This window comes from Cryptosporidium ryanae (assembly GCF_009792415.1).
Source record: "Cryptosporidium ryanae isolate 45019 chromosome Unknown contig_60, whole genome shotgun sequence".
Taxonomy (NCBI): Eukaryota; Apicomplexa; class Conoidasida; order Eucoccidiorida; family Cryptosporidiidae; genus Cryptosporidium; species Cryptosporidium ryanae.
Window position 1 is genome coordinate 1 of NW_027125495.1, and position 23,600 is coordinate 23,600.

The window sequence follows — 23,600 nt, forward strand, 5'->3', positions numbered from 1 at the left end:
GAAATTTTTTTTTCTACCAAATTCATCGTCATCAACTCCGTGTCTCTCAACTTTATTACATATCTTTTTCTTTTTCTCATAATTAGCAGAATTCAAAGACCTCGCTAATATGTAACTTGTATATGCTTCGCTTTGGTCCAATAACAGCTTCAGTTTTGATAGTCCTCCCCCCTCTTCTGTGTTCATTTTTAAATCGTCCTTTATCTCATTTGCGACTTTGTGATGCAAATCTACTTCCTTTCTCAAAAAATTCTCAGAATTCTCAATTCCATTATCTACCGGCGTGGATGTATCGTCGTCACTACTGGTTATAACGTCATCTTCTCTCTTCATTTCAATATCTAGTCTTGCTTCATTATCGGTAACCCTACCAAAATCATTACTTTCATCCACTTTTGCCATTTTAATAACTACAAATCACTATGAAACTCGTCAGACCCTCAGTGCTTCTCTCCTTAACTTTTCATTAACTACTTGACATCTCACCAATTGTTGGCCTGTGCTCTTTGAGAAGGGTCAAATGACGTGCTTCTTCAATATGTTCACTTATATAATATAGCAGCTTTGCAAATATATCTCCTTTTGTATTTATTGTTTCTTTAACCGCTACTACATTACTTTATTCCTTTAAATCAAGCACAAATTCTATCACACTTGTAATTTTTTTCAAATCATAATTTTGAAAAAAGCACAAGCGGCGCCAAACCACTAGCTTGTGTTACTAATCGTTTTAATTATATTTGAAAAACAGTGTTTACACTGCTCAAATTTAAAGTGTAAGTTAACAGTTTTTTGTATCACTGAAACAAGAACTCATTGCTTCAACTTACCCTTGCGAACGCATTCTTATCCCCTTTATATATCCACAACTGCAATAACAAAGCTGCTTTTCCTCTCATTTATTTTGGTTGAATCTTTAAAACAGTATTTAAAACAGGTATGTGGCGCCCAAATAAGGCGCTTCTGGATAGACCTATTTTCCGGTACCTCAACAAAGGAATGTTTACATATATAGAAATAACATATATTGTGACTAGTAATATAAAACATAAATGAGTTGATTGCTTGTATAATGTAAATGTAATAACAATTTTCTTTCTTATAAACAATAGTCTATTTTTAGAAAATAAACTTAATATATAATTAGATATTTTTGTCGCCAAATTAATAAAACCACTTAAATAGTAATACACCATTTTTCCGCTATATAGTTTTGAAAATTAGAATTACTAATAAGTCTTTAAAAAGTCTCCCTTTGACAGTATACCTGTATTTCAGTAAATTTTTTTTAAATATTTAAAATTTGATTTATTAGACTATAAAACATTGCCAATGAGCAAAAACGAGGCAAACGAAGATATTGGTTTCAATCCCAAGGCATTTCCGCTAGCAAGTCCGGAACTAAACAACAAAATAATAAACCTAGTACAGCAAGCTTGCAACTACAAACAACTTAAAAAAGGTGCAAATGAAGCTACAAAAGCTCTTAATAGAGGTATAGCTGAAGTGGTTTTGCTTGCTGCTGATGCTGAACCTCTGGAAATCCTTCTTCATTTACCTTTAGTTTGCGAGGATAAGAACACACCATATGTATTTGTTCGCTCAAAAGTCGCTTTAGGACGAGCTTGTGGTGTTTCCAGACCAGTTATAGCAGCTGCAATTATCTCAAAAGACGGCTCAAGTTTGTCGTCGCAAATTATAGAAATAAAAGATCAGATAGAGCAAATTTTAATATAATGTTTACAAAATAAGTATTAATGTTCTAATCTACCGGTTTTTTATTTTTATTTTATACATTTCTTAGATACAACATATCTAACTATTTGTAGTACTACTTAAAAAATTAATTGCTCATTTTCTACTCTTCTTAAACACATTAAGTGAAAGCTTAATTAAATCTATTTGGTTTGAGTAGTACTTTATCGCCCTATCACCCCAGTCATCGAACCAATAGGGCTTTGAAGAAGGGTTGTCGTTTTCAGACAACTTGTAACTCATTAGTTTGTTGTAATTTTCAATACATGGATTTAACAAGCTTTCCAAAATTTCTGAAACAACTCTCATGTAGTTTTCCCTGTTGTAATCCTTTTTACTCCTTTTTAAGTGAACAATTCTCTCTTCCCAATCCTTTACAGTTGAAATTGGGTCATCGGAAGTTACAATTTCTATGCATTTAATCAATAGATCCACATTTGTCAATTTTTTCGGAGATAATTTCGAAAATATGTGATCAGTTGGTATGTTTGAATGTTTCAATACTAACATTTTTATTTTATATAGTGAATCGTCTTCATCAGGCTCAAAATTTAATGTTAATGTGTCAAATAAACCCTGTGTAGGTTTTGTTACTGGCACGAATCCATATCCATACAAACATTCATCACTCGTTAAAATTCCGTATCTTATAAATACCTCTCTGTTTTTCTCTATTTCAACTTCATTCCTCACAACCAACATATTCCTTTCATAATCCATCTTTGGAGTTGAACAGGGTGCTAAGTGTGAATGGTTGAACATATCTGCAACCGGAAGTATCGTACGAACACTCTCTGTTGGAACTGGTAATAGTAAATTAACAATTCTTTCGGAATTATCTGAAGAAAAATCCGATACAGGAACACTAATTACCTGAAAATTTTCTTCTTCATCTAAAGATTGCTTAATTAAACTACTATTATGATCTAAGTTCTCTAATATCGAATACTCGTAATGCTCTTTGCTCAAAGGCCAAAATTTTATGCTAAATGATCTTGTATCTAATACATATTTTGCTCTATTTAAAGACTTCCAAGTAAATATGTCTTTGTAATTAAAATCTTTGAAAAATTTGATACTTTTGTACATATTCCCATCATTTTCACTCAGATTCTTACTCAACTTTATTGCTTCTTGTTGAATAAAGGCTAAAAGGTATTGCACATGTTCTAAAAAATCATAAAGCTCATCAACATTGTTAGATACTCGCGAGGAAAAATTGTTACCTCCATAAGATAAAAAGTTAGTTACCTCTTTTGGCGCCATGTATAAATTTTGATTAATTGCATGCGTTGGGTCCTGCCATGTAGATATTACTTTATGCCACTTTGAATTATCTCCTTTGTAAATTTGAAAAATAATAAATAGCATTAAGATTGAATCAGGATCAATCGGCAGAAACATTGTTTGTTTTCTGTCTTCATTCATTGAAAAAATGTTGGAATTATCTTTACTGTTATTGTCAAAACATGTGTTAAATGACCTCATCTCGTTTAAATAATGTGTGGGATTAGTTAAGTATCGTGCTACGTATCCAAAATCATCTGAAAAAAGTGCCGTGTAGAAACTTAACGAACATAAAGCCGATATCTCTATTATATTTGTGTCTGGTTCTATTTTCTCTGTCGAAAAAAAACCTCTTCCGTGCTCAGGGTGAATTCCCACTCCAAGTTTAGTCAGAGATATTTGAGGGGTACCATCTGGTGATGTAAAATCCTTTATTATATCATCGAAGTAAAATGGATCTATTTTAAAATATCGATTTGATAAATTATTTTCAAAGTCGTCATAATCGCATCCAGAATTATAAATATTACCAAGGGCATCCATAACTACATTTAAACAGTGTTTAAGAAGAAGTAAGAAATTGTTTTCAATTTTGCCTAATGATTTAGCCGGTTTATTATATTCACGCATTTCCGCCTTAAATATCTCCTTCAATTGTAAAAGAGTCTTAATCATTAATATTGGATTGTAAAACGGAATTTTTGTCATATAACTCGAACATATATTAATCAAATTCTCTAGGTGGTTTGTTTTTTTTGTCATATCACAAAAACCCTCACTTCCTTGATTTAAAATTTCATATTCCCTTCTGGAGTATGCCATAGCCAAATAAGAATCTTTTTCAGTCATTATTGAAACATAAAGGGAGTGAGAGAGTTTTATTAAATTTGAAAATACATTTTTCAGATCTTTTATAATTTGCTCTTTATTATCACCAACTAGTTCTTCCAAATCACTACTTTCCCATAATTTGACACATGAACTTGGGAGATTCCACTCCTCTAAAATCCTTCTTCTATTGGCAACAAGCGATTCATCTGCATCTAGTTCTATTGGTAATTTTACTATGAAATCCATATTCTAAGTTAATTTAAAGAAAATGCTTCCATAATAAATAAAAAATAACAAAAGAGAATAAAAGAACTATTTAAGTATATAAATAAATGTATATTGAATGTTTTAAGTATTAAATTCCATATATAGTCTATTTTTACATACTCTATTCACTAGCGAACTTTCTTGTACCTTTTGACATTTATGATTGTTTTGGCGCCACTTGATTATTTTTACCTTATGCTATCTCGACCTTTTGTATTAAATGCTTATTTGCAACAGGAAGAAAGTATTCCAGGAACAGAAATTGAATTTGTATTTTGATTAAGGTATATATTAGAACTCATAACATTTTTATTATTTGAAACACCACTTTTCAGTTTCTTTTCAAGAAGCTTTCTGGAAATATTTATAAAGCATTCTTCCACATTAGTAGAGTTTTTAGCGCTGGCTTCCATAAAGTCAATTCCCAATTCCTGAGCCTTTTTTTTTCCTTTAGATACATCTATCATTTTTTGTGACTCTAGGTCGCATTTGTTTCCAACCAGGATCTTAGTAGAATCTGTAGTATAGCGATTCACCTCTGTTACCCAATCGTCTATATGCTCAAATGAACTGCTTGAGGTAGTATCGTATACCAAGACCACACCATCCGCTCCTCTATAATATGCGGAAGTTATTGTTCTGAATCTTTCTTGACCTGCAGTGTCCCAAATTTGAAGTTTAATAACCTTATCTCCAATTTTTATGGTCCTAAAGCGGAAATCAACCCCAATTGTAGTTATGTAACTATCTGTAAACGAATCATCCTAAAAAAGTGTTATGTTTTAAATTAATTATATTATGTTATTTTTAATTGCCTTTACTTTCTCTACCATTTACTTTCATAGTAAACTTACAGCAAATCTCAATAAAAGGCAGGACTTTCCCACTCCACTATCTCCAATCAATACTAGTTTAAATAGATAGTCACTAAACAAAAATTCAAAACAGAGTTACAAACATATTAATGTATTAATTCGCGTATTATTGCAAACTTACTATTCCTTTTGCCTAATACCCGACATATTTTATATTTTAAAAGAATAAAAACGTTATTCTTATTCCAGAAATTGTGATATTGTCTTTATCAAAGTTAAATATATCCTCCTAGTTTTTAAGTACAATAAAGACTCTATACACAAAGCGAAACAAGTAAGCTAAATACTTGTTTAACTTATTATTATCCGCTCTCCACCACCTACAAGCAACACGCGTAAATGTCTTAAAAAAAAAAAAAGAAGGTGTTTTAACTCCAAATGTATTATCCCTTTTTACAGTGTCACACTCCAAATATTACCCTTTTTTTGAATCCTACTATATCCCCTAAACATTAAGTGAATAGCATGTTTTCTCATTAGGCGGTGTCACATATGGCGCCTTATTACGTGGTTTGTTTATATGGCCACGTACCGGAATATACATGCAAAATTTTCCTTAAAAAAAGTAGTCAATATTTACATGTAGAATAAGAATTAGTGAAAATAAGTAGTAGTGGAAATTTCACAATTTAATTAGTATTAACAGTATAATGCAACTAAATAATATATTATATGTATATATTTTTGATTTACTTATTTAAAATTGAAATGCGAAAACGATGTTCTCGGTTTTAGCATTTATATTAATATTTTACCAGTTTACAGCCTCTTGTGAAGGATTGTCTGGGAAAATGAGAACAAGCGTCCGGTTGGAGTCCGGAGTTGAAAACAAATTAAACAGTGGCCTTTTCAGTTCAAGTTCACATAAAGTAGAGTTGAGGTTAGCTGCAACTGAAATTTCAACAACAAAGTTTGCTGAAAATAGCTATTTCTCAAAATGGCTAACGAAAAGTAAGTATCCTGAAGCATTAGATACTCAGGAACTCAGAAACTATCAAAATAGCCAATATTTTGGTAAAATTAAAATAGGAACCCCACCAAGGGAGTTTATTGTAATATTCGATACTGGGAGTTCAAGTGTTTGGATCCCAAGTGTAGAGTGTAGACAGAAGGGTTGTGAACCGCATAATAAATATGATCCAAGTTCGAGCTCATCATTTGAGTCATTTGATGATAATTTGGAGACATACATCCAATATGGGACTGGTTCATGTGTATTAAAATACGGAAAAGAATCAATAAGCATAGGAAAACTAAAAATAGAGAATCAGCCTTTTGGAATGGCTATAGAAGAAAGTACTTCCCCCTTTGCAGATCTTCCATTTGATGGTCTTGTTGGTTTGGGTTTTCCAGATAAAAATAGCAAGAGAATAAATGTACAAACAATAATTGATAATATAAAGGAACAAAAAGTACTTAATAGAAATTTGTTTGGTGTGTATATATCTAGGGATCCAAGCATTCCAGGTTCTATTTCTTTTGGAGCTGCTGATCCAGATTATACAGTTAGAGGGGATAAGATAACATGGCACAAGCTAACAGGATCGCATTATTGGGAGATAAAGATAAAAGACATAATGATTAACGGCATAAGTACGGAATATTGTTCAACAGAATGCAAGGCTGCTATAGATACAGGTTCATCTGTTTCAACTGTACCAAGTGATTTTATGGCAAAATTAACTGATTATATACCTACTGAATCTAATTGTGATAACTATTTGTCAGCACCAAGAATAACATACGTCATTGAGGATATTAATGGAAAGCAAGTAAAAATGCATATGGATCCTCAAGATTATGTCATTGATGAAGGCGTCTCTTCTTACATAAATACATTTTCTTATTATTGGGGGCCTCAAGAACATTATTGTAGTATTGGATATATTCCACTTGATATTCCACCTCCAAGAGGCCCTTTATTTGTACTGGGAAATAACTTTATTCGCAAATATTACTCAATTTTTGATCGCGACAACATGTCGGTTGGATTTACTTTGGCTAAACATGGCAGATATGGTCCTCTATTCATTTCTTTCAGTTCTAACTCGAGTCGCGGATTTAACTATTACAATAGAACACTGATAGTTACACTAATTTTGCTCTCAATATTACTCGTATAAAGCTATTAAAAGAAGAGCACAGTATTTAAAGAGTTAAATTACCTATTTATCTTTAGATTTGTTTATATAACTAATAAACCTAATTAGTCTATTTTTTTTAATTTCTATTATAGCTCAAAACCTAGCCTAACTTTTATTTTTTGTTATAATAATATTGAAATTTAAAAATAAATATAAATAATATAATATTTGTAAATAATAAATTTAATTTATATAGGGAGAAGATAAAGTTTCAATTATCTGACTGCGTCATTGATTGTATTTGAAATCTGGAAATAAGTTGAGGTATACTTCCACAAGCAATTCCAAAGATATTAGGATCTAAATCAAATAATGGCAAACTTTTAAGTACATAATTCTTTGGTAACTTAAAAAGAAGTTTTGGAGGAAGAATCACTTGATATATACGAATAGTTTCCTTAGGTCTCGTTGAGTGAGGTGGCAGATAAGGCAATGGAGCATAATTGAACTCAGTTCTCCACCATGTACCTAAAAACTCCCCTACTTCAGCAGCATTCTCAGCTCCAGAGTTGTTATTATGTTCATTGTTATCACTATTTATTTTATCGCCTGACAAATTGCTACCTACTGTCAAACTAGCATTATTATTTGATAAGAATATTGATTTCAAATAACCTGCTAAAACTGTTCTTGGATTTTCCCAAGCCTTATAACTGCAATTTGGTAGCATCCATTCGTTTGTTAGATCATTCTGAAGCAGAACTACATGAGGACATAGGTAACGATGAGTGAGCATTAAAGCAGCTGCACTTCTGCCTATTCCATCCTTAACAAAGCTATCTACCTTTAAATTAAAACCACTCATTTCATTGAATATTACACCCTTGGTTGCTTCATCTTCGCTGTCTTGCACCCTAATACCATAATTTTCCAATGGATATATAACCCATGATGGCTCGTGATCAATATTTGTTTCATTATGACCGTCATCCTTGGAAGTCTGGCTTAATGATTCAATGTCAGGCGTTTGTTGTTGATATTTCTCTTCTATGTCATTGACACTTTCATTTACGCCGTTAGACTCGGGTATCTTACTTTCCATTGTGGAATATAATTTGTTTTGAACAGGCCCTTTTCAAAATATATTCCTGCAATATGCGATCCGAAAATAAATAATATATTACTTTATTACCAACACAGGAAAAAAGTGTATTGTATGTACGTGAGATATATATGCAAGGTATATTGGTTATGTGTATATGTAAATACTAGCTCTTGATTTTTCTCTAATCCTACTTAAATTATAAAGTTTAAAGAAAGACCAAGTTAAAACAAATACACCTGAATTTCTGTAGTTATGTGCCGTACTATTAACCTTTTTGAGATGAAAAACAAGTTGAATGGCGCCCGTTATACCGCTTTAACAGTTTATAATCCCATGCATAAAGAGATTAGAAAAATAGTTATTATAATATACGCGTATTGACATTTATAAAGTAGCCTATATGTATTTCTCAGATAACTGCTGCAAGTACTGCAGCACCTTTGCCAGATCCATCATCAGACACGAAAACCTGAACAAGCTCGTTTGCATTATCTCCAAGTATGGTACAAAGTGACTCCCTGACTATTCTTCTGAATATTGGATTCTTTGTCCAAATTGATCCATCAATTGCAACTGAAATTCCAGAGGAATTGTGGGATTCCAATCTTTTAAACAATGCAGATATCATAACTGAAACAAGTTGAGCAGCCCTGTTAAGAACAAACAGGGATAATTCGGCAATTATTCTTTCTGAATTAGGACTTAATTCACATGAGAATGTATTTTGGAGATAAGAAACTAGCTCTGAAAAATTCCCGTTTTGAGAGTTTTCAAATAAACGAATAATATTCGATATATTCTCAGTGGAAACTGAATTACTTTTAAAAAACACCTTTGGTGTTGCATCCTTTAGTGATTTAATAAATAACAAACGGCATATCTCGCCAAGGTAGTTTCCTGAAATCATCTTTTCAAATAATTGCTCACCTCTATTGTCGCTATTCCAATCTAGAGTGAGATCGCAATCTGTTATTGGCAAATTTGAGGAGTAGAAGTCACCACACTCTGTATTAATTATTAGACCTTTATAGCCATACTGTTCTGAATTGGGTTCAATGTAACATGAATTTAGCCCTGTTCCTATTACAACTCCAACACATGGATTTTTGTTTTCAGTACCAATCTTTAACCTCTTTAATCCATTTTCGCGAGGTATGGTACAAGTGTTATCTTCTAATTCATCACTACTTTTAATTTGAATATTTGTCTTATTGTCCGTAATATTTCTAAAATTGGTGCAATTTGAGTCGTAAATTGCTGATATCAAAGTTCCGATTGTGTCGTTTATTATGTATTTGCAGTGAGCAGGAATATTCTTCCTGGAAAAAGCAGAGTTCAATAATTCCCCAACATCGCGTCCTTCCACTGGAAGAAAGGTACTTCTTCCTGTTTCAATGCCTTTTGTCCAAGTTATCAAATTTGCTTTCCCAACTTCAACTTGTTCTGTTGGAAATGAGAATGTGAATGTTATGTCAAAAGCATTTTTACTGAAATTTGTTGAATTACAATTTTTTTCATTTTTTGGCATATCGCCACATTCTACCAAAAATTTGCCAAAAAATGTCGCAATCTCATCGAACATTTCCTCGGAAGTAACTTTATTATCCAATACAGTCATTTCATTCTTTTCATCTACATTTTTAATCTTCAAATCATTCAACTTTGTTTTTTTATATCTTGTGCTGTTTTTCCCATCTTCTCTCAACTCTATTCTTATACATCTTAAGTTCGTTCCACCCATGTCTATGGAATAATATATTCCTGTCTCATTTCCTTTTGGAAGTTTGTTTACACATGAATCAAGCATTTTTAGTGGAATTAGTTGATGTTTTCTAGTAAAAAGGTTCTCATTTTTATTTGCAGAGTTTCGCTCCTTAGATACCTTTTCACTTAAACCTAGTTCCAGTGACTTTGAAAAATCACTAACCAGCTCCTTTAGTTTTGATTCTGTGAGAAAAAAGTGTTTCCTGTAGCTTTCCATAACAATTTCAGCATCACTATCCTCCATTTTTGCTAAAAAAAAAAAAAAAAACCAATCAAATAGACGTTAAGATACTAAGTTACCGTTCAATTTATTTATCGCTGTTTATATTGTCCCACTAGGAAATCACTTTTAAGAGGAAAATCTGTCTGTTATCTTTGGAACAACAAGTTTCCCCCAAACTCCTGTTAAATTTCCAACTTCAATTCTTTTTTTCCCGTGAAAAGACTGATTGTAATTTAAGAGAAACAAATATATGCCGCCCGGAACATGCAGACAGTCACAACCTCTAAAATTTTGGATGCACACGCATGCAATTGGGCTAATGCGGATTAAAATGAACAAGTAAAACCACTGAACAAATACAACTAAACAATGAATCAAGGTGCTTAATAAAATTAAAATATATGTAATAAAAAAGAGCGTACAAGTGTATGAAAAAGGTACAATGAATAATCGTAATGGCAAATCCTTTGCCTAAACATTATTTCTTTGTGTTAAATTAACATATAATTCACCTATTTCTGTTTACTTCCTTAAACCTCCCTGCCATGCACGATTAAAGTAGAAAGCGCTTGGCTTTCCACTCTCAGTCAAATATGGGTTTAAATATGAAATCCCGGATTAATTTTGTGAATGATGATGTTTTTTTTTTATAAAAATATAAATAAGAATCTTAGTAGTCATTAATGATTCTTACCGTAACACCAGAAATAATGTCTCCGAAACCAATAAGCCTCCAGTGCTTGTCTACTCTTCTAGAAATAGCAAGCTTGTCACCAACGCTACAACAAACAGGAGAAGATAACTGGAAAGTAGCCAAGTCATCCCTAATTTTGGTGACCCTCCCGCCAGTAGTAGTGGAACCAATGTTAACCATAAGAAGTTCACCTTCTCTCAATTTAGACACCTTTGCCTGGGCCTTCGAACCATCATGGGCCCTGACACCCAAAAGTCTCCTCATACGGTATAAGGTGATGTTTATGGAGTTGTAAATCTCAGGAAGGAATCCAGGATGTCCCAAAACTTGTCCCGAAAGGCGATTTGCTCTAGTTAAAGTTGGATCAATTTTCGTTCCAACACCTATTAAACCACCAGATACTGCGTATTTAAGGTCGTTATTTTCAGCAAAAAGACTCACAATTTTTGAGCGAATAGGTCTGCATGTGAACTCCCCGTCTGCATCTTTGTTGAATATTCCAGGTCTCACCTCAATTTCGTCACCAACCCTTAGCACCCCTCTTATAATAGATCCGCCTGCAACGCCACCTCTCATATTTTGTGCATCCTCTCCTGGTTTGTTTACGTCAAAAGATCTGATAATAATCATTCTAGGTGAAGAGGTAAAGTCTCTAATTGGAATTGGGATCTGAGTGCAGATGTATTCGCACAGTACGTCGATGTTAAACTTCAAAACCGCCGAAATTGGAATAATAGGTGCATCCTGAGCTGATGTTCCTGCTACAAAATCCTTAATTTGTTTATATTGTTCCTGTGCCTGAGCCTCCTTTATAAGTTCAACTTTATTCTGGAGAATAATTATATGTTTAAGTTTCATGATCTCAACGGCAGCAAGGTGCTCAGACGTTTGGGGTTGAGGACAGGTCTCGTTTCCTGCAACAAGCAACAAAGCGGCGTCCATAACAGCAGCTCCATTTAACATAGTGGACATAAGGATATCGTGACCTGGACAGTCTACGAACGAAACATGACGCAGTAGTTGCATTTTGTGATTACAGGAAGGAACCTCACACATTGGTTCATCTTCCTTGTTTGAGCCGTAACTTCTATAGCACTTTGGAGGCGGACAGTCCGGATTCGTACACTTGTATATTTTCGCATTTGCATACCCTAATTTAATAGTGATATTTCTTTCCTTTTCATCTTTAAAACGAACAGTTTGTACTCCAGAAACTGCTCTAACTACCGTTGATTTGCCATGTGCGACATGTCCTATTGTTCCCAAATTTATTGTAGCCTGACGGGAAATAACTTCTGGAGTTATAGGAGTCAGCTTTGTTAAATCCAAGTTGTCAATGTCTTGGTTGGACAAATGCTCGCTAGACATTTTGCTATTGCTACCTTTATAAACTAACTATTTGTTTTCGTATGCAGTAATTCCGCAATCTGTATTTTCTCTTATTCAAAAAAACAAGTTAAAAGAAAAAAGGAAGTTCTTATCTCGTATTTGTCTATTCCCAACTGTCGATACAGATACCTTCAAATTATCATCAAAGCGTCACAATAATCCAGGATAATCTGTAATAAATAAAGCTCCTTCAAACTAATACGTTATCACTTATAAAAATCGCTTCAATTTCCCCCTAATGTTTTCAAGAACGACTTCTTCACTTTTTCGCTCCCAATCCTTTAAGAGTTCTATTTACACTATTTATAAATATACCCACCACATTGCCGCCTTTCTGCTATAATCCCGTCTCGATATTCAAAAAGTAAAGAGCGGCAAAGCGTTTGAACATTAATGAGTAGCAGGATGAAAAGCGAAGAAAGACATAATATTAAAATAGTGTTTTCATTATATACGCTACTGAAGATATATAACTGTTAAAATGATAATTCTTGTGCAACTTTAAGATTGTTGCAATAATTTGACCAGTCAGACAATAAACTATACAACAAAACAATTAATGTTCGTACTTGTCACCTTTAAACTGGTGATAATGGCCTCTGAAGTTAAGTTAATTTTAAAACTTTATGAAATTTACTGTTTTTTCTTTCAATTTCATCTTTAGTCATTAATCACTTCAAAGGCACAAACGTAGAGGGAGCACTGCGCCGTAATTTGTGTACCATGCATTTACATGTGGCTACATAGATATTCACACACGAAATGTGTTATTAATATAATTTCCATTGCTTCTGTAGTTTTATTTGTTACAGTTAGTCATTCACTTAAACACATATATTTCTTACTAAAAAATGTATTCGTAAAGTAATACAAAAAAATATACATCTAATGTATGTAGTAGATGCAAATATACACATAAACATACTTGTATGGACTTTCTGTTGGTGTTTAAATTAGTAGTAAATACAGTGATATAATTCCATTTTCTTGAGAATTACTCTTCAATGTACAGTCATACAACCACTTTTTAAACATCAAAAGTCAACAAACTCTTTGACTATTTGGGAAGCAGTGGGTATATTGCGCCAAAACGCCACTTTTCCTAAATTAACCTTCCTTTACACAATGAACCAATATTAGACTAATAAAATCTTATGACACAAAAACTAGGAAATTTATGCACGCTCTAGCTCACAATTAAGGCAAATGACTATTAATAACCGAGTCATCTTTTCTCTTGGATACAAACGTAGCTGTGAGCCGAGTTATGAGTAACAACTAAAAAACAAGATGAAAATTACTAAAATTCTCTTCGTTGTGTGTGTGTGTGTGTGTGTGTGTGTGTGTGTGTGTGTGTGTGTGTGTGTGTGTGTGTGTATCTTTTGATATTCTGATTTCGAAATTATTATGTTTCGAGCAACAATCATCGACATGCTAGTTTCAAGAGGAGTTGTAATTAGAATTCTGTTAGTCACTTGTTTAAGCACTAGCGAGTCACTTCATGCTTTTTTTCAAAATTTGCTACCTCACAGACATTAATTGCGAGTTTTTCACCTCTTTGACGTTTTTCAATCTCACCAATTTAATGATACAAACGACAAAAGAACCACATTTATCAACTGGGCAATGGTTCTACTTCAATAACACCTTTCACCTACGGGATGAAATTGCCTCATTTCTGAAGGTTATAAATAAATAAATGGTTCCATCTACAAAATAGTGACAAAATTACAACATGTCTCAATGAATGATAAAAACAATCACCACACCTACCCTTCTCTCAATATTCTTTTTTTTTCCATTAAAACTCTAATTTGAGCATGTTTATGAACTACTCTAAAAACTTACCGTTTATCTGCATGCAAAACATGCAATTTCTTGATTCTATTAACTCGATATCCGTCTTTAATTACTTTTTATGAGTGAAAACAGTATGTTCCAGTTAAATCAAACTTCTAACAAAAGAAACTCGGGCTTCATAACAAATACCATCAATTTAAAAGTGTGATAATGATACTCTCAGCCAACTACCCAGAATGAGGGATTGAAACGAACTAAATCGTTTAAAACAGTGTAATATTTGAAAAAAGAAGTTTTATAACAACATTCAAATAAATTGATATACGGGAATACACTAATTTGTTTGTGTGACAACTCCAAAAATGCTAAATTGAAGTAATCTAACTCTGAATACTTTCTTTGTGAGGTAAAACGATAATACAAAGCTAAATTTATTACGAATTCAACTCAAATAAATACCAATTTATTGCCTTTTTATGATAAATACACAATATGGCGCTAATATGTGCCTACAAGTCAAGTTTCATGTGCACATAAACAAAGTGTATACATTAAGAGGCTCCACCCATATTAACTTGAAGCACACGCACTTCTTTACTTATGTAGTTGAACACATACTTTTTCGATTGCTTTAAGCTTAGTTTATTTTTTTACCCGTTATAAAACATTAGGAAATATTTTAATTTAGATAAATCTAACTAGATTTTTTCTTAAATAATATAAATGAGTAAACTAGACAAGGTTATTTTTGTAATATTTTTAATTAAATCTCTTTTAGACATATCTTCTAAAGATTTTGATAGTTTTAATTTAGATTTAAACCTGTCATTCCTAAAATTGGGTAATGATCATGGCCAAAAAAATGGATATCTTAATTATGACTATCAAGATAATAATAATGGCTCTGGATCCGGTTCTCAAGAAGATAGTGCATCTGCAGAAACAAATGGTAACAATGATTATCAAGACCCGCAAGAAGGAACATCTGGACAAGGAATCTTTAACTATGGGTTTACAGGTGATGATCTAACCCCACCACCGTCGCCTATTTTCTCCAATGATAATGGTTACAATAAAAGAGATTCTGTAACGAGTAATGGATCTAAATCTGAATCAATGTTTTCCACTCTTGCTATGCTCTTCGGGAGGGGTTGCAGCACTGAAACACTAAAGAGGGAGGAAAAATTAACGGCTCAATCACTAGTTGAATTACTCATTACAGAATGTAAATATGAACTTTTGAAAGAATACATATGGGCAAATTGTGGTTCAAACAAATCTAAATTTAAAATGTTAATTAAAGGATGTAATCATGCGAGAGAAGAGATTTCTAAAATGAAAAATATTGTTTCAGATGCCAAGGAAAAAGTTACAACTGGGTATAAAAATGTCTTTTCATGTAACTTGTTGGATATATCAGGTGGAATCAGAGAGAACATCGTTAAATATTCTAAATTTCGTGCAAATTCACAAGATTTTGCCCAATGTACATCAAAAGAATACCTTCTCCTTCTTTTAGATATTAAAAATGCAGAATCTTTAATTAGTGTTTACTCAGATGGAATAGAAACGGTCAGGAAGTCTTTAGAAAAATGTAATGGCTGTCTTGGAAAAATATGCAAAAAAAGTAAAAGAAAGTGCACGTGTCTACAGCAAGTCTTGGAATTACTCGAAGAAAAGCTGAATTCAGTAAGTAATATTCGTAATGAAACCGTAAATTATTCAGAAAAATGTTATAATTATCTAGAAGCCATGGGTATTAAAATATATGACGATGGATCAAAATATGGCGATGAGCTTCTAGCAACGGGACTGAGTTCTAATATTGATTTGAGCAACCCATATTCACCAGGATTTTTCAGCAATAATCCCTTCTTTGGCAGACAGCATGATGAAGTTCAACAGCAATCACCTGGAGATAGTAGTGAAGGTATGGAAAATAATGTCAATACGGATGACCCCGGAGATGGTAATGACAACTCCCAATTAGACAAGAGCGGAGGTAAAGGTAAAGGTAAAGGTAAAGGTAAAGGAAAAGGCAAAGGTAAAGGCAAAGGTAAAGGCAAAAATCAATAAAATAAACTTGAATAACTTCAGAAACGAACTTTAATTCACTGGATTAGAATGTCTATCTTATATCCTTATGTTTTAAATAAAGCGAAAAAAAGAATAAAGTTTTGCTTCATTGGTCCATGCAAACATTTTTGTCCTTTTAATCAAACTGTCTTATCAAAATACCGTAACATTATGATTATTTCCAGAATTTGATGAAATTGTTTCAATATTTGTATAAAAAAATGACACTTGCATATTTAATTATTTCTACTAAACCCAGTTTCCTTCCTTTATATAGTCACTTTTAATTAACCCACCCCATTTTAGTTCCTTATTTACCCCTCTCCCTCCATTGTTCTCACTTATACCTTATCATAGTCTACCAGCAAACTGCATGTTTTGGCGGCAATATGTTATTTAAAGATTACCGATTGAAATAAACAAAGTAACTAATATTAAGATTAATTAATTGAGTAAAGATTTATTGTTATTGTACATCAAGAACAACTTTGCTGTAATTCGCTTACTAGCTCAGACTTATGTGATTTATTATGATTTTTAAATAATTAAAGTTCTCGAGCATTAAAAGATCCAAAAACACAGGATAGATGAAATGAAAATCCTTATATTTTTACTGGATCTTTTAGGACTCGTTTGTACTTTATCAATTAGTGGTACTTTTTTGATTCCTGTTAGTCTATTAAAGGCGGGTTTGGATCATTTAGAATATGAAGATGATTCAGAATCATCTAAAGAAAGTGTAGAACCTGTAAAAGTAAAGAATGATATTTTTTTTGTGGAAAGTGTTGATTCCTTAGTGAAATATCTTTATGATGAGTCTGTAAAAAGGGAAATTGGGGCTGAAATAGTTCACTGTAAAAATACGGTGAAATTTTATTTGGAATCAAAGACACTACCACAAACTAGCGACAAGGGAATACTTTTTAATAGAAGAGACTTGTTAGATTTGCTCACAAAGGTTTTGAAAATGCCGGGAAATGTTCAAAAATACGAGGTTAAGTCTCAGGGTGATAGGAAAAAGTTCCCAACATTAAAATTAATTTTTAAGAATGAAGGTTTGCATTCCCCATCTTCTTCTAGACCATCTAGCTCTTCAATTTCAGTGAAAGGAGACCAATTGTCTTCGAAAGGTACTGTTCCTAATGAGAGGGCATATGTAAATATACCAGGTTCAAAAACGGGTTCGGACGGGGAACAAAAACCTGAACCGATATATAGTACAGTAAAAAAGAGTCATAAAAAACAATCAGGTGAAAAAAGTGAAGAAATTTCAGATGTTGATAAAAAGCGCGAGGATGGTGTGTCATCAAGACTTTCTTCTAAAGAAAAACTAGATAATTACCATACTGAATATATGAATATAGAAGAATTCATAATTGACGATGATACAGAAACGGAGGACGTTCAACATCAGACTATATATAGAACTGACGATCTAGAATTAAAGTTAGATTCCGATAGGAGTATACTAAAATTAAAAGAAAGAATGGGTTCTGATTTTAAACAATCAACGCCATGGAGAACATTAATTTCAATGATTTTATATGAACCAAGGAGAAGGGATAAGTTTGAATTCGAGGAGGCAGGTTGTAAGAAAATGTCTGAAATTATGGGAAAAATTTTGTTTCACTATATAATCGCAACCTGTAAGCTCAAGTTTAGTATTATTGAGTATACTTCAAAAAATTGCTTAGGTAGAAAAAACAAAGCTATTAGATTTGTAACGGGGTGTGTGAGAACCAAGAAAATAATCAAAAGCTATACTAAAGCTTACTTTAAGACAAGGTATGACTTTGTTGATGCAATTATATTGACTACTCAGTGCTCCATAGCAAAGACATATTACTTATCTACATCTGTCCCAATATTAACTCCATTAAATCAGGACTACTACTACGAAAAATGCACTCTGGGAAACTATTATTTAATATTCGATTATCTTTCATTTGTAGAGTATGTCAAAATTGCGCTAAATAAAACTAAATTAAAGCTTGAACGATTTATTGACGAAAGGTGTACACCAAAATGCAACATTTTGTGTTTTAAAGGTAAATCATCTAAGCTGTGTTCTCACGTTAGAAAGGTGCACGATGAATTAAGCAACGATCTAATTAAACTAGACGATTATAAGTCCCTAATAGAAAAAAAGCTGCTGTTATGCAAGAATTACCTTATTTTAAATAATGAATTTTCTCAAATTATACCAGAAACGGCTCAATATATAATTGAAGACGGTAGAAGAAAGGACGTTGAATCCGTTCAAGGCATTCCAACTGTGCAATATCCAAGATATGCGAAATCAGATCCTAATTCACTCGTTGTTTTGGAATCAACGCTCTTTAGAGCATTTAATTTGGAAAACAAAGCAAGAAATGAAATGAAAGGTAATAAAGGTGAAAGCAGTAAACAAGTTGGAATTGATCAAGTGAAAAGGGGAATCGTCAATAAAGGCTTTGCTGATCAAGATAAAGACGACGCTAAAATTGGAAAACCTTCTGATATCTTTGAAGATGAATGGATTTAATACTCTCCTTCTATTACACATGCGCACGCATATAATCACACATAAAATGCAACACATTTGGCGGTAAGTTGTGTGTATATGATGTTAGGCATTAGGGGAAAAATGTGTGCTTAAATAAACCACGAATTCAAGTGTGTAAAATGTTGTGAGATCATGACTTCTACCGTCTTAATTTACGTAAACCACCGTATCACTTGATCAGTTTGGATTTTACTTTAGAGATCAAAAGTAGAAATATTTTTTTTTTTTTATTTTAAAGCTAAGTTAAGGTACTAAATGCACTTAAAGCAAAGCAACTGAATAGTGTGAGGGAGAGAAACTACTGAATATGGGATACAGAGGCGATATTTTTTTTTTAAATTGTTTGTTTTTGGGAGTCGTATTGTTAATCTTCACTCCAGGGTTAATTGAAAAGAGTATTCAAGTGCGCAATTACGCTGAAAATGACTATCCCTTGGTATTGGCTGGAGACAGTCTACTGAAATTAAGGGAGGAAGGTGTAGATAATAGCGGAAATGGAAGGGTTCCTAGAACGATTGATGTTTTAGAGTGTAGTCCAGAATTGTTTTTAGCGATCCAACTAGCTGATTACAGGTCATCTTTTTTTTTAAGAGCCCTTCTTTGTGCAGTGCAAAAAATTGAAGAAATTTTAAAGTCGTGTGCCCGTAAGTGCAAACTTTTAAGACTCCTTACTTGCAAATGTAAGGGCATATCGGATAGGCTTCAGAAGGTTAAAGAAAAACTGAATGAATACAAGTTAGAACATACAAAATGGAACGATCGTTTAATGTTTTGCATTGAGTGTAGAGTATTAACGCAATATTTACTTGAAAGTGGAAAAAGAACAGGTTCAAGGTCGGAAGAAATGTTGTCTGCTGCTCCTTATGTCAAATCTGAACAAGATATTGAAAATATTAAACAAAAACTCGTGAAGATGGAGACATTTTCTAATAAAATCAGTTATTTAAATCAGAATATTAGTCTTTTAAATGGATTTGTGAAGGAATTATGCTTATTTGACAAATATGCCTGTACTTGTGCAAAAAAAATCCTGAAGAATGATATTAAAGAAAAGAAAATGATGATTGAGTCTATTAAGGACTCTGCTCAGTACGTAAAAAAATGGTACAATCAAAACTCTGGTGGTTTAGTATTAGGACGATCATTTGAGAAGATAAAGAGGGAGTGTAGTGAAAAAATGGACCAAGTAGCCAGCAGTACTCATCAAGACACCTCTGAAGATAAAATCGGTTCTAACGAAACGAAATTCTAATGGTGTTATATCACACCATATATATAAAGCCCTATTGACGCGACCGAAATATACTATTTATTCATGTAAAAAAGAATAGTATTAAATCTATCATTATTAAATACAGCATAATACACCTTTAGTCCGCATGATTACCGGACAAGTGTCAATTTTCACTGTAATTGTTCTTTTCTTGAATAGAACTATCTAGATATAGAATAATCTTACTTTCACCGCAACTCGCATTGTTGACTAAGTAATTTCAATTAAAAATTCGAACTGCAACGAGAGATCTCTTGTGAAGCAAACTGACATTCAAATGTCGCAACTACTCTCAGTAGCCTTTCGAGAGTTTGTCCCGCTTTTTTCCCCACGTGCGAATTTAAACCCAGTCACAAGTTTCGCACTATTAAGTTTGGTAAATGGTGCAAGTTCATATACACTAAGCGCTGGTCATTTCCTAAAGTACAAAACATACGAGAACACAGCTGGAAAGAGGCGATGGGGAGAGAAGCTATACATACAGATTTAGAAGAAAATACTTGTCTGAAAAACCTATAAAACTCAATTTCATGTCCTTTTAATTATCATTTTTTGCCTTTTTGCAGTCGAATTCGAGCTCTCCATCTTTCCCCTCCTTCATGGTATTGTTCCGCCGCCATCCCGGGCTAACCCTCCCGCCAGTCTATTCAGCACATTTAGTGTGAATTAAACCTGAGAGTCTTCGCGAACATGTGACATAAAGACAAAAACGGAGATGTTTCTCAAGTCTTAGTTCACTTATCCATTCTCAAACAAAGGAACAAACGTATGAAACTTTGTATTTTTCCAGAAACGACAGAAGAGATTAGAAATACTAAAAACTTGGCAGTATACATATGAAATGGAAGATAAAGGGTGCTAATGCGTCTTAATTTTTCGTGTGTAATGTTTCATGTGAAACATTTCCAAATGCTATTGTTATACAAAATCCCAATATGGTAATCTATTGTGTGCGTGTAATTTACCCTAGTTTTTTATTTAATATACTCGTATACCCACATGGAAAAATGAGCGGAAAAGAGGAAGTGACACTACACATGTTACACGGGTAAATAGGTAGATAATTAAATGCCTTAAATAATTATAACAATTTTTAATTAATATCTTGCTTTCCTAATAAATTATTTTTATTTATATGTTTAAACTGCCTGTATCTATGGCACTATAATTATTGAATGGAAATATGAAGTCAATTGCCATTTTAAATATTAATGTTTGTCTTCTACCGTTGGTTTTGTTAAAGTTTTTTTTTCACAGTTACTTTCAGGGTTCAATAATTTTATTTAATTCCAAAGATGTTTTTTTATCCGAAATTTCGTTCCTTAAAGCAGAAGGTGGAATAGGAGCAGCTCCAGTGGAATTTGAATCATTTACAGCGACTTTATTAGAAATGACAGACTCTCAAAAAGTTCTACATTTATCTCAAAGTATGGGTTATCCTGGAAAAATTGATCCAAGTGAAAAATGTAGTCGAAACGTTATAAAAAATTTAGCTCAAAGTTTGCAAGATGAAATTTATAAACTATATTTCTTTAACGGCGTATTCAAAGTCATATCCAGTTCAGAGGGACTTCCAACTTCAATGCCAATTCCAAGTTTAACGAGTGCCATTAGAGTAGTTTATGAATCAAATGACTTTACAAAGCGTCTATTAGAAAAATTGTTCAAATGTCTTTTATATAAAATACTTGTAAAAAACAAGGATATCAGTTTTAGAAGAAATAGCCTTGGTTGCGATGTTAATAATTATATTTCATACTCTCTTGGAAAAAAAATTATTCCTATCATCGGAAAAATTCTTTTAGAGGTAAAGAATAAAATTTTAGAGTCACTCGGTCGTAAGAAAATGACAGAACGCGATCGTGCTGCACTTAAATTAGCATTGCAACAATGCAGTTCTGATATTTCAGGAGCTAGGGACATTGGGAACTTCTTTAGTGGAAGGAAGAGGGATTGCAAGCCTTTCATTATTAGGCCAAGCGTAGTTGCAAGATTTACTGAACGCTTTACTCGAGGGGGAAGAGGAGGAGGAGCAGGAGGAGCGAGAGAAGCAAGAGGGGGGAAAGGTCTAGGACAAAGTCATGGTTTGGGTGGATCCACAGTCGATGTCACAGGTGCAGGAGGCGATCCATTACCCTTCCCCAGAAATCACCCTCTAAGAAAATCTAGAAGTGAAGGTGACTTGACTTATGTTGATCCGAGTGATTTATTTGCACAACAGCAAAGTGGACCCTCTAGGAGACAACCCGGCAAATTACCTGGGTCCAAACAAACAGGTAGACATGGAGATCCAACTCGTGGTCCAGATGATTTGTATGCAGAGGTGAAACCCAGAGGTCAAAGAGGTCATCCTGGAGGTGAAAAATCTAAATCACCGCCTCCACCACCTCCACTTCCTCCACCACCTCCAACACCAGACTACATTCCAGGTGGTGATGACCCTCCACCACTTCCGCCACCAGACTACATTCCAGGTGGTGATGACCCTCCACCACTTCCGCCACCACTTCCTCCAACACCAGACTACATTCCAGGTGGTGATGACCCTCCACCACTTCCGCCACCAGACTACAAATCACGTACCCTTAGACTCCCTTCTTCATTAAAAAAGCCTCGCAGTCCTGGTACACCCTCTACAAAGAAGAAAGTGAGGTTTAAATTAGATTAATTATCGAGGAGAGAATGTGATTGAGAGTGATGAAGTTACTTTTTAAATTAGTTTGAATTTACATATTCGGAACGTTGCACTATACACACCAACATTTAATTTTAATTTTCGATTGTTTCATTTATATTTTATTTTCTTGTTAAGTTACGGATGTCCGAAGGGGTTTGCTAATAACTAGCTCTTACTACTTGTGAATGCTAGATACGAAAAAAAAAGAAGCGCGAGTCGAGTCACATCATCTTGTTTTAATTCACTACTTTATTGCCATTATGTTGTTTTTCTGCAATATTTTCAGTATTTGTGTCATTTTTCGCTTTTATTTTACCATCTAGTTTTAAAAATTAAGTAAAATAAAATATTAAATGCAAAAGAGATCTAACACTGCTTCTAAAGTATATAAATATTTAAATAATCACATTTTAGATTATATTTATGCGTAATTATTTTTACAATATATGACTAAAAGAATTGTATACATCTTAGCTTCTTTGTGATTAAAATACTTTTTTGCGATAACAGTGAATTAGAAACAACTATTGTGGTAATGCATGAGGAATGCATGCAATAAAATCAACTTCAGCATAAATCAATTGGCGCCTGAATTAAGGTTTAACATATAGAAAGAAATGTACACGGACACACAATTGAGAGCTTTATTTGCGTGTATATGTATATGGTTGCATTTTTAAAATAAATTCACATTTTTTGTAGATGCAATGTTTCAATGAAATTAACGAACATGTACACACTGTGAGATATATATATCTAAAAAATGTGAGTGAATATTTCATAAAGTAGTATTCACACGTGACACCACCAAAGTAACAAATGTAGCAGTAAACCTGCTTTTTACTCTTATTATCATTTTTTAGTTTATTCAAATCTATTTTAGATTCTGATCTTAATAAACTTTAAAGTGAAAAAGCACAAATATTAAAATACCGAATTCAAACTTTTTTTATTA

General features: G+C 33.1%; 12 protein-coding genes across 12 annotated transcripts; 6 read left to right on the forward strand and 6 right to left on the reverse strand.

The window, feature by feature from the left end:
- Window positions 1-234: 234 nt before the first annotated feature.
- FG386_002994 (uncharacterized protein) lies at window positions 235-402 on the reverse strand (the record flags this gene model as incomplete). The annotated part of the gene is made up of 1 exon (XM_067342222.1): window positions 235-402. A coding segment is annotated over one exon (168 nt), but the record flags the coding sequence as incomplete, so codon positions are not given.
- A 930-nt stretch (window positions 403-1,332) lies between these two features.
- FG386_003005 (pelota RNA binding domain containing protein) lies at window positions 1,333-1,737 on the forward strand (the record flags this gene model as incomplete). Its single annotated transcript, XM_067342233.1, has 1 exon — window positions 1,333-1,737. The coding sequence occupies one exon, from the start codon at window positions 1,333-1,335 to the stop codon at window positions 1,735-1,737; it is 405 nt and encodes a 134-aa protein (XP_067198894.1).
- A 114-nt stretch (window positions 1,738-1,851) lies between these two features.
- FG386_003016 (SET domain containing protein) lies at window positions 1,852-4,119 on the reverse strand (the record flags this gene model as incomplete). Its single annotated transcript, XM_067342244.1, has 1 exon — window positions 1,852-4,119. The coding sequence occupies one exon, from the start codon at window positions 4,117-4,119 to the stop codon at window positions 1,852-1,854; it is 2,268 nt and encodes a 755-aa protein (XP_067198905.1).
- Window positions 4,120-4,364: 245 nt separating this feature from the next.
- Window positions 4,365-5,162, reverse strand: FG386_003027 (rab1a protein; the record flags this gene model as incomplete). The annotated part of the gene is made up of 3 exons (XM_067342255.1): window positions 4,365-4,904; window positions 4,995-5,067; window positions 5,137-5,162. 3 exons carry the CDS (start codon window positions 5,160-5,162, stop codon window positions 4,365-4,367), a joined length of 639 nt encoding a protein of 212 aa, XP_067198916.1.
- A 644-nt stretch (window positions 5,163-5,806) lies between these two features.
- On the forward strand, window positions 5,807-7,138 carry FG386_003038 (membrane bound aspartyl proteinase with a signal peptide plus transmembrane domain; the record flags this gene model as incomplete). The annotated part of the gene is made up of 1 exon (XM_067342266.1): window positions 5,807-7,138. One exon carries the CDS (start codon window positions 5,807-5,809, stop codon window positions 7,136-7,138), a length of 1,332 nt encoding a protein of 443 aa, XP_067198927.1.
- A 232-nt stretch (window positions 7,139-7,370) lies between these two features.
- On the reverse strand, window positions 7,371-8,201 carry FG386_003044 (NUDIX domain protein; the record flags this gene model as incomplete). The annotated part of the gene is made up of 1 exon (XM_067342272.1): window positions 7,371-8,201. The coding sequence occupies one exon, from the start codon at window positions 8,199-8,201 to the stop codon at window positions 7,371-7,373; it is 831 nt and encodes a 276-aa protein (XP_067198933.1).
- Window positions 8,202-8,613: 412 nt separating this feature from the next.
- On the reverse strand, window positions 8,614-10,212 carry FG386_003045 (hexokinase; the record flags this gene model as incomplete). The annotated part of the gene is made up of 1 exon (XM_067342273.1): window positions 8,614-10,212. One exon carries the CDS (start codon window positions 10,210-10,212, stop codon window positions 8,614-8,616), a length of 1,599 nt encoding a protein of 532 aa, XP_067198934.1.
- Window positions 10,213-10,861: 649 nt separating this feature from the next.
- On the reverse strand, window positions 10,862-12,253 carry FG386_003046 (eIF2G Gtpase; the record flags this gene model as incomplete). The annotated part of the gene is made up of 1 exon (XM_067342274.1): window positions 10,862-12,253. The coding sequence occupies one exon, from the start codon at window positions 12,251-12,253 to the stop codon at window positions 10,862-10,864; it is 1,392 nt and encodes a 463-aa protein (XP_067198935.1).
- Window positions 12,254-14,797: 2,544 nt separating this feature from the next.
- On the forward strand, window positions 14,798-16,150 carry FG386_003047 (uncharacterized protein; the record flags this gene model as incomplete). The annotated part of the gene is made up of 1 exon (XM_067342275.1): window positions 14,798-16,150. The coding sequence occupies one exon, from the start codon at window positions 14,798-14,800 to the stop codon at window positions 16,148-16,150; it is 1,353 nt and encodes a 450-aa protein (XP_067198936.1).
- A 592-nt stretch (window positions 16,151-16,742) lies between these two features.
- FG386_002995 (uncharacterized protein) lies at window positions 16,743-18,674 on the forward strand (the record flags this gene model as incomplete). The annotated part of the gene is made up of 1 exon (XM_067342223.1): window positions 16,743-18,674. One exon carries the CDS (start codon window positions 16,743-16,745, stop codon window positions 18,672-18,674), a length of 1,932 nt encoding a protein of 643 aa, XP_067198884.1.
- Window positions 18,675-19,002: 328 nt separating this feature from the next.
- FG386_002996 (uncharacterized protein) lies at window positions 19,003-19,947 on the forward strand (the record flags this gene model as incomplete). The annotated part of the gene is made up of 1 exon (XM_067342224.1): window positions 19,003-19,947. One exon carries the CDS (start codon window positions 19,003-19,005, stop codon window positions 19,945-19,947), a length of 945 nt encoding a protein of 314 aa, XP_067198885.1.
- A 1,204-nt stretch (window positions 19,948-21,151) lies between these two features.
- FG386_002997 (uncharacterized protein) lies at window positions 21,152-22,636 on the forward strand (the record flags this gene model as incomplete). The annotated part of the gene is made up of 1 exon (XM_067342225.1): window positions 21,152-22,636. One exon carries the CDS (start codon window positions 21,152-21,154, stop codon window positions 22,634-22,636), a length of 1,485 nt encoding a protein of 494 aa, XP_067198886.1.
- Between the last annotated feature and the right edge of the window lie 964 nt (window positions 22,637-23,600).